This window comes from Puntigrus tetrazona, chromosome 13 (assembly GCF_018831695.1).
Source record: "Puntigrus tetrazona isolate hp1 chromosome 13, ASM1883169v1, whole genome shotgun sequence".
Classification (NCBI taxonomy): Eukaryota; Metazoa; Chordata; class Actinopteri; order Cypriniformes; family Cyprinidae; genus Puntigrus; species Puntigrus tetrazona.
Window position 1 is genome coordinate 306,432 of NC_056711.1, and position 16,121 is coordinate 322,552.

The following is a 16,121-nucleotide window of genomic DNA, read 5'->3' on the forward strand; positions in this document are numbered from 1 at the left end:
CATATTTAGACCCACCCAGTCTTTTGTGACCTGAGCTAGATTGTCACTCATACACTGTAAAAAAAAAAAAACATTTTAACAACAACAAGAAAAACGCGCAGGCTACAGGAAACGGAGAGTTAGCTCTCGAGCTCTTAAAGAGACTACACCGCTTTTCGTACAAACAAACTACATACTCCACGCTGGGCCAGGTCATTTTTGACAGGCTCATGGAAAGATCGCAACAGTCATTCCTTTATTACCAAAGAGCGTGAGTCATGTTGTACGGGAGAGTCACATGTTTTGTGTTTAGTTAAAGATTGTCTGCTGTGACAGTCATGGAAAGAATGAGTCCCGCCCCCCTCATTAAATATTACGCTGCGTGTCTTTTCCCCTCCAGCATAGAGCTACTCTGTACATAGGAAGTCACGGGCCGCCGCTTGAACTGTAAGTAATAATCTTTTACACTTTAAAGGCTATCCCTTTAACGTTTTAAACTGTTAAAATAGCAATAAAGACCTCTGGTGCGCTGCCGCGTGTACGTGCACGCGCGTTCTGCTATGTACTTCCCGCAAGAACACGACCGCCTTATTTTTAGCCTTCCTCCAGCTTAGATTTTTAAGAGATCCACCCAGAAAGTTGTGCATTAAACACCCGTTTCACTTGTGTCGCACGTTTGAGGATCCCCTTAGTTCAGATCTGTTTTGGGTAGATAGACTGCAGGCGTGAATCAACGTTTAGTTTTACAACTGATACGGGAGTCTGAATGTTTGTTGATCTCTTAAATGCACTAGGAAGTATATCAGGTTCTTTAGTTTTACATATGATATATTATAAGCTATTAAACTATTATGCTAATTTAATGTTAACTATATTGTGGTGTACAGTTCCGTTTACAGTTGCATAATATTGTGTTTTGCGTAATATATTTTTTTCTCTCTTTATATATACATTATATATATATATATATATATATATATATATATATATATATATATATATATATATATATATATACACACATTTATTTATATATATATATATATATATATATATATATACACATTTATTTATATATATATATATATATATATATATATATATATATATATATATATATATATATATATATATATATAAAATAAATAAAATTATGTATTATTTAAATTTTTCCACATTAATGTGAAAACAATAACTGATTTAAAGTGTGAAAGCAAGGCCTGTTGAGAAAGAGATAGAGTTGTAGATAGAGCTGTTTTGACATTTTAACGGAGGACATTCACATTCTTAAAAATTAGTCCAAACAAAAGTCATTGTTCTGCCATGGGCAATGCATGATTATATAGGCTCACCTGAACTGCATGTTTGTAAGTCTGACTGTTTAGATTGCGTCATATGTTGAGGTCTGGTGCTTTTTAATCAATAGTTCATCTCTACACGTCCCTTCCCTATTATGATGTGTTTTATGGCAGTTGAGGAGCTCTGGCAAACCGCTCCCACACCAAGTGAAGGTGATAAGACTGTATTTTACTTTCGATGCAGAGCATGATGCTAAATAATGTCATATAGCTAGTTATTAACTTGTGTGTGAGGATCTCTATGAGGCAATGCACCAAGGGTTAATACAAATTTTTTTTTTTCATATCTTATCTACTCCTATCATGTCATCCATATATTTTATGCTCTGTGTGCTGCTCAAGCCCTTTATTTTCTTAACCCTGCTACAGATAATAGTGCCTTTCTGCACGGCCTCAATAATCAGTTATTTAGCATAGGCAAAAGAGCATGATACCTCCTACTAAAAGAGCTCAACATTGGCTGCCAGCTGTCCATCGATTAGAAGGCTTTGTGGGAAAAGGGAAAGAGTTTAAACAGACTAATCATCATAGACGCCTGGCGTTTGTCAACAGATAGAAGTCTTTTGTTTCACTTGAAGATCCAGTCATGTCGATAAAAGGTTGAAGATAGAAAACACGTTTATTTGTTACCATTTAGCAACCTCGGAGCTCAAGGTAGGTCAGTCTTACATTAGTTTAATGCGTTCACTGAAAATCAGGGGGGAGAAAATGAACGGGAGATTTACTTCCCGAACATGACTGTAGTTTGCTGCAGCAGCTGTCTTGAGTTTGTTTTATGTAATCTGTTTCCATGGTTTGTAGCACATGGGAACTCTTTAGTGAGACATACTGACTGCTGTTATTGGTGGGATAAAAAAAGAAGAAAAAAAAGAAAGAAACGGGGCCATGATTTTAAGAGCATAGCCGCTACTTTCCATTCAGAGTTATGTTTAGATGCATTTCAAAGGAAAGGGTGTGAAGTCTGAGCAGTCAGTTCCCTACTGATAGATAATATTTATTTAATTTTAAACGCAAATAAATGCAAACTTAAGTTTCGCTATCTTGTTTAATTCGTTGACCTGTGCTATGCAAGACGACATCTCACGCTCAAGTCAGGTGTTAAACACAGAAGCAAGGTGTCAGTTTTGACTTTTGTCACCGATCTGAACTGAAAGGAAAGGGACGATAAAACATGCTCCCACTAACTAATTCACTGAAACTAAATCAGCCCAGAAATATCAGTATACTGACCGTCCACCCAGATCTATGATGATTTATCAAACACACCTTTTTGCATTTATTACAGAATGATTTACAGCTATAAATAGATATTATTTAGCCATGCTTTTAGATGCGCAACGGTCTCTGCTCTCTGCGATCTCACTGACATTGTCAGCGGCACAAGAGCAGGTGTAGGGGCCTAACGGATCAACCCTATCGAGTACTACAGACATGACATACTTTTATAAGCCCACCCAGAAATGGGTTATTGCCGAAAACAAGCTCTGTGACCAGTTTATAATTCTTGCACAAAGCCCAGGAGTAAAAGCAAAGGTTACAAACAAGTTACACAACATGACTTCTACAGCATCGTCTTTAATTAAATCTACAAGTTGGAAAGAGTTAGAACAGTACATTGAGTACAATGATTTTTTTTACGTTTCTGATGCTTGTGAGGGTTTACGTCATACACATTGTTGCTAATTACAACCCTTATTTTTTTCAATTTCAGGCACGACAATGAGTTATCCAGGCTATCCTCCCCAGTCCGGCTATCCTCCTCAGGCGGGTGGATATCCACCCCAACCAGGCGCGTACCCTCCTGCTGCAGGAGGTTACCCCCCTCAGCCTGGGATGTACCCCCCGCAGGCGGGTGGATACCCTCCCCAACCCGGAGCTTACCCTCCCCAGCCGGGCGCCTATCCCGGCCAGCCTGGGCCGTATCCTGCTGTGCCTTCAGGTGAGGAGCTACATCCGCCGGATGACTTCCATATGTGTGCATTGCCTCAAATACAACAGTTCGTATTTGAAATAGTTATGAAGGTTTTATTTTAAACACAAACACGGTGGACAAACCAACTTGAACTGAACGGTGATGAATAGTGACGTTGACACGGTTATGTGGAATTTTTAGGTGGAGCCGGTGGAAAAAAGTGTGTATTAAGGTAGAAACGCTAGCTAGCTAGTTTCTAGTAGCATTGTCTCGCGCTGACAGACGTTCGTTTGGAGGCTCCTCTGTCGGGAGGCCTAGTGATACGCATTTTTGCGCTAGAGGTCACATGGATTACATTACTGAGTAAACACATGAACGTTCTGTTGGAAGGAAACTGTTGTTTTGTTGACTAGTTGGTCATACGTTTTCCATAGTCTGGTCACCTAAGCTATTTTTCCACATCAAAATAAGCTTTGTTTGGTGTGTATACATGCTAGCACTTTTGACCCTGCTATATTTTTTGTTTACCTGCTTTATTTTATTCATCAAATTGTTAAAAAAAAATCTGAGGCTTTGTTCAAACTTTACTTCTCGCCAATCTGATGTGGCTTTCAGATCTGATCTGTAGCACTGTCTGTCCACACTTATTTGTTCTGGCGGCGAAGCAAATATCCGGTGTATCTACATCAGTTTCGCTTGTAGTTATATAAGCATCAGCACGGTGCCTAGACATCATCTCGTACAAAAACTGTCAGTGTGGAAATTTTGCTTCTGTTCGTGTCGATCATGATGTTCGCACATGAGAGGACATAAACACCAGAGACATTGTACACACATTGGTGTAGTGCATTGAAAAACAGCTCGTTCACTCATTCACTCTGTATTAATTAGTGGATGTCACGTTGTTTTCTGAAAGCGTTGGGTTAGCGGACATGCATGTATTCTTTGATGATCAAACACATTGCATATTATATAAAAGTACTACTAATATCCAATTTGACGTTTCCAAATATCAGATATCCACAAAAAAAGATATCCCGCATATACAAAAACAGCCGTTTTGTTCCTAGAAATGGATTGTGTTGTTGTAGACACGTGTGATGATGAAATTCAGTGGGATTTTAAGTAATGAATACAAAAGATTTCTTTTTCTTATGAAAGATCTGTTAGAATAGTCACAATTTCCACAAAATTATTAAGGAACACATGATTTTTAACCATGATTGCAATAAGAAATGTTTTGGACAGCAAATCAGTATAAAGAAGAAAGTTTTGGTGATCATTAGAGACTTACTGACTTAAGAAGTGTGTGTGTGTGTGTGTATTTATGCTTTCACTAGTTTATATTTGTGGCATTTTACATGGATTTGCAGTGTGGCAAATATATTTTAAAATACTTGTCAAATATAATCAACTATAAAATAATTATTAAAGGTATCGTAACAACGAATATAGCAAAACTGCAAAAACTATTGTTATTATATATTCATAATAGTTTTAGGTAGAGTTTAGCATGTCACATGTCAGGTCAGCTTTCCCATGTCAACTAACCAATTATACAAGTTATTAGATATAAAAACTAGAGGAAACACCCTGCAGAAAGAGCTTAATAATTAATGTGCGTTGTCAGTGCAGTGTTACCTGCCTCTTCTTATTACCACAACAAAACCTGCTACTCTGGATTCAACAGAGTGCTTCTGTCTCGTCTTATCACATCGAAACAGAACTGGAAATACGCTTTTTTTATTAATATAGAAGAGGACGCAGGGCCCTCGGGATTCTGCACAGAACAGTGATCAAAAGTTGATGTCTAGATTATTATTAGCCTGTCATTTGATACACAATGTCTTCTGATTTCCCCTATACGAGCCGCGCTTTTAAACCAACACGAAATGATGCTCACAGCCCATTTTATTTCTGTAATCTGACATGTGAGACAAGATAGTCAATAAGAGCACAGCAGTAATTGTCTGGATTGTGAAAAATAGGCCAGAGTGGTTAAGATATATTATATAGCAGAATGGAGATTATATACCAGGTGATTGGAAGAGAGCATTGAAAAGGATCCGAGACTGAAAAGCCATTTTCACAAGGCGGACAATGTTATTACATTTTTTTCTTTGGAATAAGATGTAGCAGTGCATCATGCACTATAAGGCCAGGAACACGCTTTAATGACTTGAATAAGGTTGGTTTGGATTTCATTTCGACTGTGAAGCGCACTGATATTGTTTAGTCATAATTATTGCGGGTCTTTTAGGTTTTGGTTTACGTGCTTGCTTGTATTAAATGCATGTGTTTGCAGGAGGTTGGGGTGCTCCCGGTGCTCCTATTGGCCTGGATAATTTACCGAATCCTGGATTCAACGCATCAAATCTCCCGGCAATGGTAAGTTCTATAATAAATTGATAGATCGTGTGAGCAGAAATGACATTGGTCTCCATTCTCAACGGATGCGGGTAATTTAATTCCAGTCAGCATGAAATGCACAACCTTGGCTAAAACTGCATCGAATCCTTCCTTTATCAGCCTTGTACAAAACTGTGATCTTGTGATAATTGATACCTTATAATTTATCTGTTATCAGAATGTGCTTTGACCAACAAATTTGACCCTATTCAATCTACTGATGCGCAGGCTGCTTTAGAGTTTGCTCTGTAATCAGGTTTACACATCAGAGGAAATCTGAACAAATGTGGATCCATTGAACTGCTGCAGCAAGGACAACATTTCACACTAAATATTCTATTACGTATGAAAAAAAGCATAGGCCTACACGTTGATGATTTAGTTATAGTGCTGCATCAATGAGAAATATCATTTTGAGGAATATTTTACAGTAAGGTTAGCACATTAGTAAACATGAACTAAGAATGAACAATACTTCTACAGCATTTATTAATCTTAGTTAAAGTTATTTTCAGCATTTACTAATGCATTATTAAAAAATAAGCTGTGTTTGTTAACATTAGTTAATGCACTATGAGCTAACATGACAATGAATAAAAAAATACCTATATATATATATATATATATATATATATATATATATATATATATATATATATATATATATATATATAATGTTATTTTTACACATTTGTTGATTAAACTACAATTTAGTTCATTTAAAATATACAAACGTAAATGTAATATGCAATAACATGCCACAGTTTATATTATAATCAAGAACTTTGTTAACTTTAGCGTTAACAAATGTACATTACAGTAAAACACTGATATGATTTTAAAGTGCATTTATGCCATTTATGCTGCACTCGGCTATGACATTTATGCTGCACTCGGCTATATAAAAGTTCAAAAGATTGGAAAAATGATCAGTTAAGCACCTTGCTTTTTGGTGTTTGTGTCAACCCTTTAAAAAAAACTACATACACACAGACACACACACTGGTTGACCACTACTTTTCTTGGAAATATTTTTGCAGGGTGATGCTTTAGCTTGAATAAAAGGATTGGTTTCATTACTCCGCAGTACTTCTGCATTTTGGGAAAATTTGTGTATGTGGAAACTGTTTCAGTGTTACAGAACAGTGTCTGTAACACTTGTGTGCAATATGATGCGAGTAAGCTTAAGTCAACAGAAACGTTTTAGTGCAAAGCCACACTATCTAAACAAAGTTCTCCATGAATGCACACTTGTTCACCATCCTCCTTATCTCCCTGCCTTGACCTTAATCATCTCTTTGTCCTTCAGTATTGTCATTTCATGGCTGTATATGTTACATTTCCTGCAAAGTCTGCTCTACTGTCCTAACTGTCGTGCTTGCTGTCTTGCTTTTTTCCCCTCAAAATTTTCCCAACGCAGGCAAATCAGTTCGCTGCCAATAGTGGATTTAACCCAAACCCATCCATGTTCTCTCAAGTGCCTGGTGGCTATCCTGGTCCCCAACCTGGGGGCCCACCAGCCCCCTCCCCTAACCAGCCCTATGGCATGTACCCTCAGCCAGGAGGAGGTATGCCCCAAGGTCCGGGAATGGGATACCCTGGCGGGCCACCCCCGGGTCAGCAGATGCCGGGGTACCCAAATGCCCCAGCACCCACTCCGTCCATGCCAAGCTATCCCAAAGTTCCCTCACCCAACCCGTCCATGCCCGCATATGGAGGAGGCTATGGAGGAGGTGCACCAGCCGTTCCAGCTGTCAATGTAATTAACATTTCTCTTTATAATTCATCTTCCCACAAATGAAGGCCTTAAAAGGTCTTAAACTGGTGCATGAAGTACAGTATTCAATGTCGCATGTACTGCAATGCATGAGTTTTTGACCTTTTCCAATACAGTTATAGTAATATCAGGATACTTGACATGTAAAATGTCAATTTAAGAGATTTCAGAAAAATTTAACAAAGTTACAGTTTATGATTAAAAACATCTGTCAATGTTGTATTAATTAAGTTGGTTCTTTTACTAACCATACTAGTCTATATGAGATATATGCTTATTCTAGTTAAGCTAAAGAGAACATATTGATGTATTGTGTTCCCTTCAGTTTATTTCTTAAATCCTTTCTTGGTCTGTGGACTTTAAAAAGTCTTATATTTACTTTCAAAAAGCCATTGTATATATTATGTCCTAACTTGTTGTCTTTCTTTTATTTGTAGCGTGGATTCAGAGGCTCCATTCAGGACTTCCCCGGAGCTGATCCTCTAAAAGATGCGGAAGTCCTCAGGAAAGCCATGAAGGGCTTTGGTGAGTTTATTTTCCACTTACTCCATTTCTTAGAAAGCAGCGTCGCTCATTCACCCACGGTTTTGTTCTTTCTTTTTGTTCTTTGATGTTTGTCTATTAATCGTTTAATCAAGTTTGACCCCTTTGTGATGCGGGCGATGGATGTTTAAATACTGAGAGCTTTTTTTAGACTGACATAAAATACAACGAGAGCTTTCCAGAAAATGACTGGGTTTGCTGTACGTGCAGCTGTATAACAGGCTGCTAAAGTGCATGAACATGTTTCAACAGGCACTGATGAACAAGCCATCATTAATTTGCTCGGCAGCCGCTCCAGCAAGCAGCGTGTTCCCCTCTTGGTGTCATTCAAGACTGCCTATGGAAAGGTAATGGAGAGCATAGGAGCTTTTTAGATATTTGCTGTGCAGTGGATACAGCAGCTGCCCTTCAGACTCAGTCTAGGATTTATTTTAAAAGCTAATGAACCATGATGTGCCGCATGCTGTTAATTAAAGACGGAGGCTGGTGTTGCTAGTGGGAGGAAAAACGGTCTCATTCTGGAGAGCATTTGATTGGGCAGATATTTCCATGCCCCTAAGTACTAGGCATTGATGTTAATATTTTTACCAAAGGAGGAGGACAAAAGGATAAATATGCTAAGCTAATTTTGTCAACACTTAGCATATAGATCATTAAAGGGACAGTCTTATGGGTTAAGAAAAGCATCATTAATAATTCTCATGTAAACCCAATGCTTACAGGATTTGATTAAGGACCTGAAGTCTGAGCTTTCAGGAAACTTTGAGAAACTGGTGCTGGCCATGATGAAGAGTCCAGCGCAATATGATGCATATGAGTTGAAAGAGGCCATCAAGGTTTGTAAAAGTAATTTATTAATGGAATGAATACAATTGAATCAAGAAAAACTAAAACGTATTTCATCACACATTGTGCAGCTTAGCACCCTCACATGGATAACTGATCTCTCTCTCTCTCTCTTTCTCTCTCTCTCTCTCTCTCTCTTTCTCTCTCTCTCTCTCTCTCTCTCTCTCTCTCTCTCTCTCTCTGTCTCTCTCATTCATATATATACGTTGTTTAAAATATTTCATAGCATAGTGAGTGAACTGTTCCTTTATAGGTCACAGATACCGGAATATTTGATTAATTTTTTTTCTATGCTATTAATACAAATGTAACCTGCTGATTACTTCACAGGGAGCAGGGACAGATGAGGCCTGTCTTATTGAAATCTTGGCCTCTCGCTCTAATGCAGAGATCCGAGAAATCAATCAAATCTTCAAAGCCGGTGCGTACCCGAGTCCTATTCCTTCCGTCTGCAATTAAAGATTTGATTACTTCCCAATCAAGCATTTGTACCGCACGTTTTAATCTAAAGCTCGGTGAGTTGTGATGGATGACGCTCAGTGTTTCTGTTCTAGAAAACAAGAAATCACTGGAGGACGCCATCAGTGGAGACACATCCGGACATTTCCGCAGACTTCTGGTCTCTCTCGCTCAGGTACACAGAAGATGTGAATGTTATGACGTGAAACTTTCATCTTTCGTGGGTCTAAAACTTGGTCAATGACATGACGTTTCTTTGTAAATTATCTCGAAGGGTAACCGTGATGAGAATGAGAATGTGGACATATCTTTAGCCAAACAGGATGCTCAGGTAATTATTGAAATGTTTCTAAAAATATATGTAGCTCGTTCTTTGAAGGGTCTATATTACGCTCTGTTTGTGTTCTGCTGCAGGCTCTTTATCAAGCAGGGGAAAATAAACTTGGCACGGACGAGTCTAAGTTCAATGCCATCCTGTGTGCTCGGAGCAAAGCTCACCTCAGAGCAGGTACGTCACGGCCCTTTTTGCTCGTCAAAGTCGAAAGTCCTTTTTAGGTAGGACGGTTCACTCGGCGCCTCCTCCAGGCTCCTTCTAGGAAGTAGTAACACTAGTGAAGCTCATGCCTGCTTGAATAGGGAAATCTTTAAATCTCCAAACCTGTTTGTCAAGATTACTGCACCGTGACGTAAATCAAAAGAGAAAGAATCGTGTCGTTTTATTCAGTTTCTGCTTGATTAGCTAAATCCAGGCAAAAGTACTGCATTTTCCTGGCTGGTCAAGCTAAAGTGAAACAAAAATGAAAAAAACAAGGCTTCTGTTAAAAAGGTGATTGGCTTTTCCATTGCCCCGCTACTATATTGAGCATAGTGACTATCATTTGTATGCCTACAAACTGAGAATCTAGAGTATAATGGTTTTTGAGTTCTCCTACATAAAGAATATGTAAAGGGTGAAAATGTGTGGCGTTGCAGTCAACACACTCTTGCAGAGGCTGAGAATTATGAGTCATAACTGGACATGGTTTTCAGTGGAAAGCACCTCTGAGTCTAACCACTGTTCTTCTATAGGACACAGTAGTCTTTCATCCAGTTATGTCCAATGCTGGTCATCTATATATATATCCTTAACACATCCGCTGTGACTATTTATTTGATTTAACATCCAAAATTAAAGACTCTAAACAAATAATAATGGAAAAATAATAACAAGATTGAGTACGAACAAAAGTATTGTTAAATAGAATTACAGTTTAAAAGATCTGTTCTGTTTTAATATATATTTTAAATTGTAATTTATTCCTGTGATGAATTCTCAGCTTCATTAGGAGTCTTCAGTGCAACATTATCCTTGAGAAATTATTCAATATGCTGATTGCTGTTCCAAAAAATATTTCTAATAAAAAAGTAAACATTTTCCAGGTTTCTTTGATGAATAGAACGGTCAAAAGGACAAAAAAAGAGAAATTGGTTCATAACAAATATCTTTACTCACATTTTGACCCAATTACATTTCATTACATTCTTGTCATTTTATTTTAAAATTAAAATTATTAAAATTATTTTTAATATTTTATTGTAAATAATAAACACCAATTCTAAAATGTGTTCCGCACACTATTTTTTTAAAATGCTAATCTAGTGGCCATTTGTTTTGGGGTTTTTTTCATTAAAAATATCGGTCGCTTTAAAGCTCATTAGCGTGCTCTCACATTCTCATTAGCAGCTATTTGTTTGTGATTTCAGTGTTTGCGGAAACACTGTTTATATTAAGAAGTGTTTTTGTGTTGGCAGTGTTTAATGAGTACCAGCACATGTGTGGAAGAGACATTGAGAAGAGTATTGAGAGGGAGATGTCTGGAGACCTGGAGAGCGGCATGCTGGCTGTCGGTGAGCTGCGTCATCTGCCTTCTAGAACCATCTCATGATATCTAATATTAAACACAGACAATATTAAGAAACTGTATGTCTTAACTTGCTCTTCATCATGCCGGCCCCTTTAAGAGTAAAGCTGTTATAGGGTAAATATGGGGTAATATATTTTTCACACAACGAGATTCATAACACATAACGTAGCTGACATACGTGCTTGCTGTGTCATAGTGCATGACTTCCTCTCAGTCTGTGACATGTTCATGATGAGGTGTGTGTAGTGTGTCATTTTCGGTTTGCTGTTGTGAACAGTCAGGTTTTCCTTTTTTTGTAATGACTTTCACTTTCAGACGAATGCCTGGTCTGTCTTCATTCTGTTATACTTTTCCGTTTAAGTTTGAAGATCATCTTGCTTGCTCTGTTGTTAGCTGCAGGGTGATTTGCGTGTGTGGAGTCTAAACATGTTTTTTCTGTATGCAGTGAAATGCATCAAGAACACACCGGCCTACTTTGCTGAGAGACTCTACAAGGCCATGAAGGTGAGACTCATTCTTCTCCGTGTGAATGAGCTGTACTGACTACTCAGAAACAGAGATGGCAAATTAATGATTAATTACATGGTTTACAGTCATTTTATTATTGTACAGCGGTGGTTCTCAAACTGTGTGCCCCCAAGTGGTATGCCAGAAGAATGTCCTAATTTTATATATATATATATGTATGTGTGTGTGTGTGTGTGTGTGTGTGTGTGTATATATATATATATATATATATATGTGTGTGTGTGTGTGTATATATATATATGTGTGTGTGTATATATATATATATATATATATATATATATATATATATATATATATATATATTTATTTGAAAAAAATACATTTATGTTTTGAATTACTTGTTAAATTTTATTTATAATTAATAATTATTAATTCACAGAAATAAAGGAAAATATGTTACTTTCAAAATTCCAGTCATAATAATTTTTGGCATGTCGAAAAGTATGTAAAGAAATCAAAATAAAGGGGAAAACTAATAGAAAAAAATATAACAATAGGCTAATAATTATGATGATCATGATGATGATATACAAATATTTTGAAAAAGATATTTAATGGTCACACATAGTTAGCAAGACTGTGGGATGGATATAAATATTTTCTTGTAGGCCTATTTTATTTACTTTATGAATGCTGTTTACATATCATTCAGTAGCCTATGGATATATTTATTTATATAATAAAACAATAAAAAAAATTGTAATAATTTCTATAATAATTAATATAACAATTTATCAATTCAAAACAAAATTCAAACATAGCATCTCAAGGGGATATAAATAAATCTTACTTTTAAAAAAATCATGAAAAAAAGTAAATGGCAATTTTAATAATGAATATCAATTAGTGTGCTTGTGCTTAAATCTAAAAAATTTACAGCAAAAGAAAATCGTATTTATTTAAATTGGACCGCAATAACTTGTAATGTTATGGTATTAATATGATTATTAAATATAAATTTGAGGAAAAATAAGTTATCTGGATTCTGATTTAATTTAAAGTTTGGAGAACCACTGCTCTAGTGTAGAAAAACCAAGAACAACGCTGTCTGAATTCCGCAGGGAGCAGGAACCAAGGACCGCACTTTGATCCGCATCATGGTGACCCGCTCCGAGGTGGACATGCTGGACATCCGTCAGGAATACATGAAGAATTATGGGAAATCTTTATACACGGCCATATCTGTGAGTAGCAGTGCAGTCGACAGCCCCCTCGAACCGCGCTTTACGGTTTTCAGAAATGAAAATTACAGCGCTGTGATCATAATCGTGATCGAAGTAATCTACGTTTACAGGGAGACACTTCAGGGGATTATAAGAAACTGCTGCTGAAGCTCTGCGGAGGAAGTGATTAGAGGATACAGAGGACGCCTTCCTTTCATTCGCACTCTTACATACTTGCATGTTTTACCCTATTCAGTGCAAATGAACTTGTGTGCGTATATGCTGCACGTTACATTTCAGGCTCTTTTACTAATGTATTTTTATTTTGAGAGTAGCCAGCTATCTCTTCATGTGCCTTCTAGCAGTGGCTTAGCGTTTCCTCCAAGTATGCTCTGTTTGCAGGTTGATTTAAGAAAATCCTGGGTGAGGTATTGTGCACAGATCTGAATGCCAAAAAAATGTTTTTACACACGAAATATATACATATATTATTGAAAATGTGCCATAAATGTTTGGTTTAGTCATCAAAACGGACATTTTATAGTAAAGAAATTATATTTACTGCATCTTAGGCATAATGCACTGTTTTTTTTTACTATACGCACTTCTTTTGTAACCTTTACGATTGTCGGCAAAGTGGTAATGATGGTGCTGTCTTTGTGTTTTTTATTTGTTTACTCTGTACAGAATCAAACACACATGCAAAATGCTAAGTAAACTCTGCCTGAAAGAGATAACGAGTCAAGCATTCAGCTTGAATTAAGTTGGCATTTCTTCAGTGGGCCCTTTGACACTATCGGTGATGACTTCTGCAGCTAATTCAGCTGTGACCTCAAAGCACCCTGATAAATATTAACAGCGTTCATCTAATTATTCCTGCTGGATCAGGCATGACTCAAACTGCAATTCAAATCTACAGAATGAAGATAGGAGACTTCATATTTGGAGAGTTTACCTAAGCAAAAATAATAATCATTATCTGAATTAGACATCTGGAACGCATAATTAAATGACATGATGGGGGAAAAATGTGTGTGTGTGTACATATATATACATATATATATATATATATATATATATATATATATATATATATATATATTTTTTTAAATATATAATACTTCAATACTTCTACTTAGCCATATAATAAATAATATACACATAGAGAGAAAAAGAACACCGATCTGAATGCATGAAATGGGTTAACATTAATATAATATTTGTATTAAATACTTTTTATATTTATATATATATATAGAGAGAGAGAGAGAGAGAGTCATGCTTTGCTTCAAAGATATTTTACTCAAGAATTTCTAGGGGTACCAATAATTATGATTAATGTGTATTTGAGGAAAACATTTATTTCATAATTATATCTCCCCCTGAAAGATTAGATTTTTGTGATTTCTTTTTAGAAAAGATCAAAAGGATTAACAATGAAGATGAATTTTTCACACACACACACACACACACACATATATTAGTGAAAATGTATGCGTGTCTGTGTGTTCTAAACTAGAATAATATGAGATTATGATTTATACTATGTATTTCCATTTACAAAGCTCAAAGATGAACTCATTTCACATAAATATTACTGTTTCAATAGCAAAACAAGTAGTCAGTAAAACTGAACGTCTTGCATACCCTCTTAGTATTTGTGTCACTTGTAATTAGCCGTGTTTAAAAAAGGTCTAATAGCCACGGAGGCGCTCGTCTCACAGTGTCTGAATCCCGGGGTCCGTCCATCATCGGGAGCTCCCCGCAGTGCAGACCGAGCCTGAAGAGTCCCTGCTCCCAGACCAGCTCCAGTCTAATGCCATCGGGCAGCCTGGTTACTTCTTCATACCGAGGACAAACTGCTGAGGACGGCAAGTCACATGAGCGTTATTTAGTTAGACAAGTCCACCGAGAACGCAACGTGACGGTCGGGTTTTAAATAATGGCGGGGATATTTTCGAATCATTCCAGGATGGTTTTGGCGGGGATGTCAGGGGGACTCTTATTCTGTAACGCGTAGTTCATAAACGTTAACGCGTGAAAGCAAATATCTCGGATGGATGTTAAAACACAATTAAATATGTGAATAAAAATATTATGAGTCAGTGACAGCGAAAGCTGCCTGCTCATACGTTATGACTCAGGATTTATATTCATGATATCCTTATTTACACCAGTAGATGGCAGAATAGCCCTGAGCATTTTAAATACAACTATGCAAAAAAAAAAAAAAAAAAGATATTTGTTAACTGTCAGTCTTTTATGGTATTATTAAAAAAATAAATGCATAAACAGAAAATAATTTATTTTAGCTACCTTTAACCTTTTATCTCTGAAAATTGATTACATAGTTTTTTTTATGTTGTTTTTTTTTTTTTTTTAAGTAATCGTCTTTCAGCATTTAGGTCATAAATGAGATGAAAAAAATCCATTCAAAATTAAAAACCTCGGCCTCGCTTATTCAGGGCTCACGAATGCTATCCAGAAAATGCGATTGGGCCGAGAGTAATCAACTCGTGCCTAACCTCTAGATGAGATACAAACCAGTCATCTCTTCATAGATAACAACCATGCCATTTTAAAAACTCGTTTTACCTCTGCCTGCTGTTCTCTTTACAGAAAGCCTTCACCAGAATTAACTACATAAATAACTCCCTCCTAGTGATTTAATCATTAATCGGTCACAACAAATGGCTATTTTTTTTGTGCCTTTATGAGTTCCACACAAAGCATGCTCTGTATCTATGTCCTGATTGTGTATGCAGACACACATGTGCCCTAATTGGCGGTTGTTAATTCCATCTAAAGCGTCGAGTTGAATGCAGCGTCTTGAAAGCACCCATTTACGTTTCACGTGGGAGTGCGGTGTAAAACAGCTTCAATTTAGAGCAACCGATTTGCAGCGTCACGAGGTTCGTCAGATGGGAGTAACCAGCCCTGCTTTGCTGACATGCGGTTCTTTCCATCTGTCCATCAGCTGCATTGAAAAGATCGCAGACTTGCCCGAATGTTTCTGCTCCCTCTGTTAGGCCTTGCATAACATGCGTGCAATCAGTTGATGGTTCATCGGTTCACCGTGTTTGCACGTCTCACAGACATCCTTTGCACCGCTTGTTATCTACTTTGGTCCAATAAAATGACTCAATCTGGTTTAATCCCGTGTTTATCTTTCGCTGTATGTTTGAGGTAACTGATAATTGACTGGGTGCTCACTAATCTGCTTTTCGTTACCGTGTAAAAACC

At 36.9% G+C, this 16,121-nt stretch overlaps 1 protein-coding gene across 4 annotated transcripts; it reads left to right on the top strand.

Moving 5' to 3' along the window:
- The first annotated feature begins 291 nt into the window (after positions 1–291).
- On the top strand, positions 292–13,612 carry anxa11a (annexin A11a). 4 transcript variants are annotated; one of them, XM_043255418.1, is made up of 15 exons: positions 292–426; positions 3,049–3,276; positions 5,555–5,637; positions 7,079–7,417; positions 7,873–7,960; positions 8,231–8,325; positions 8,701–8,814; positions 9,155–9,245; positions 9,379–9,458; positions 9,558–9,614; positions 9,698–9,791; positions 11,075–11,170; positions 11,633–11,691; positions 12,777–12,899; positions 13,010–13,612. In XM_043255418.1, exons 2-15 carry the CDS (start codon positions 3,057–3,059, stop codon positions 13,067–13,069), a joined length of 1,599 nt encoding a protein of 532 aa, XP_043111353.1. In that variant the 5' UTR covers positions 292–426; positions 3,049–3,056; the 3' UTR covers positions 13,070–13,612. The 4 variants fall into 4 exon arrangements, with proteins under 4 accessions (XP_043111353.1, XP_043111352.1, XP_043111355.1 ...); XM_043255417.1 differs by lacking the exon at positions 292–426 and adding an exon at positions 1,472–1,490; XM_043255420.1 differs by lacking the exon at positions 292–426 and adding an exon at positions 1,472–1,490 and having other exon boundaries at positions 7,217–7,417.
- The last annotated feature ends 2,509 nt before the right edge of the window (positions 13,613–16,121 follow it).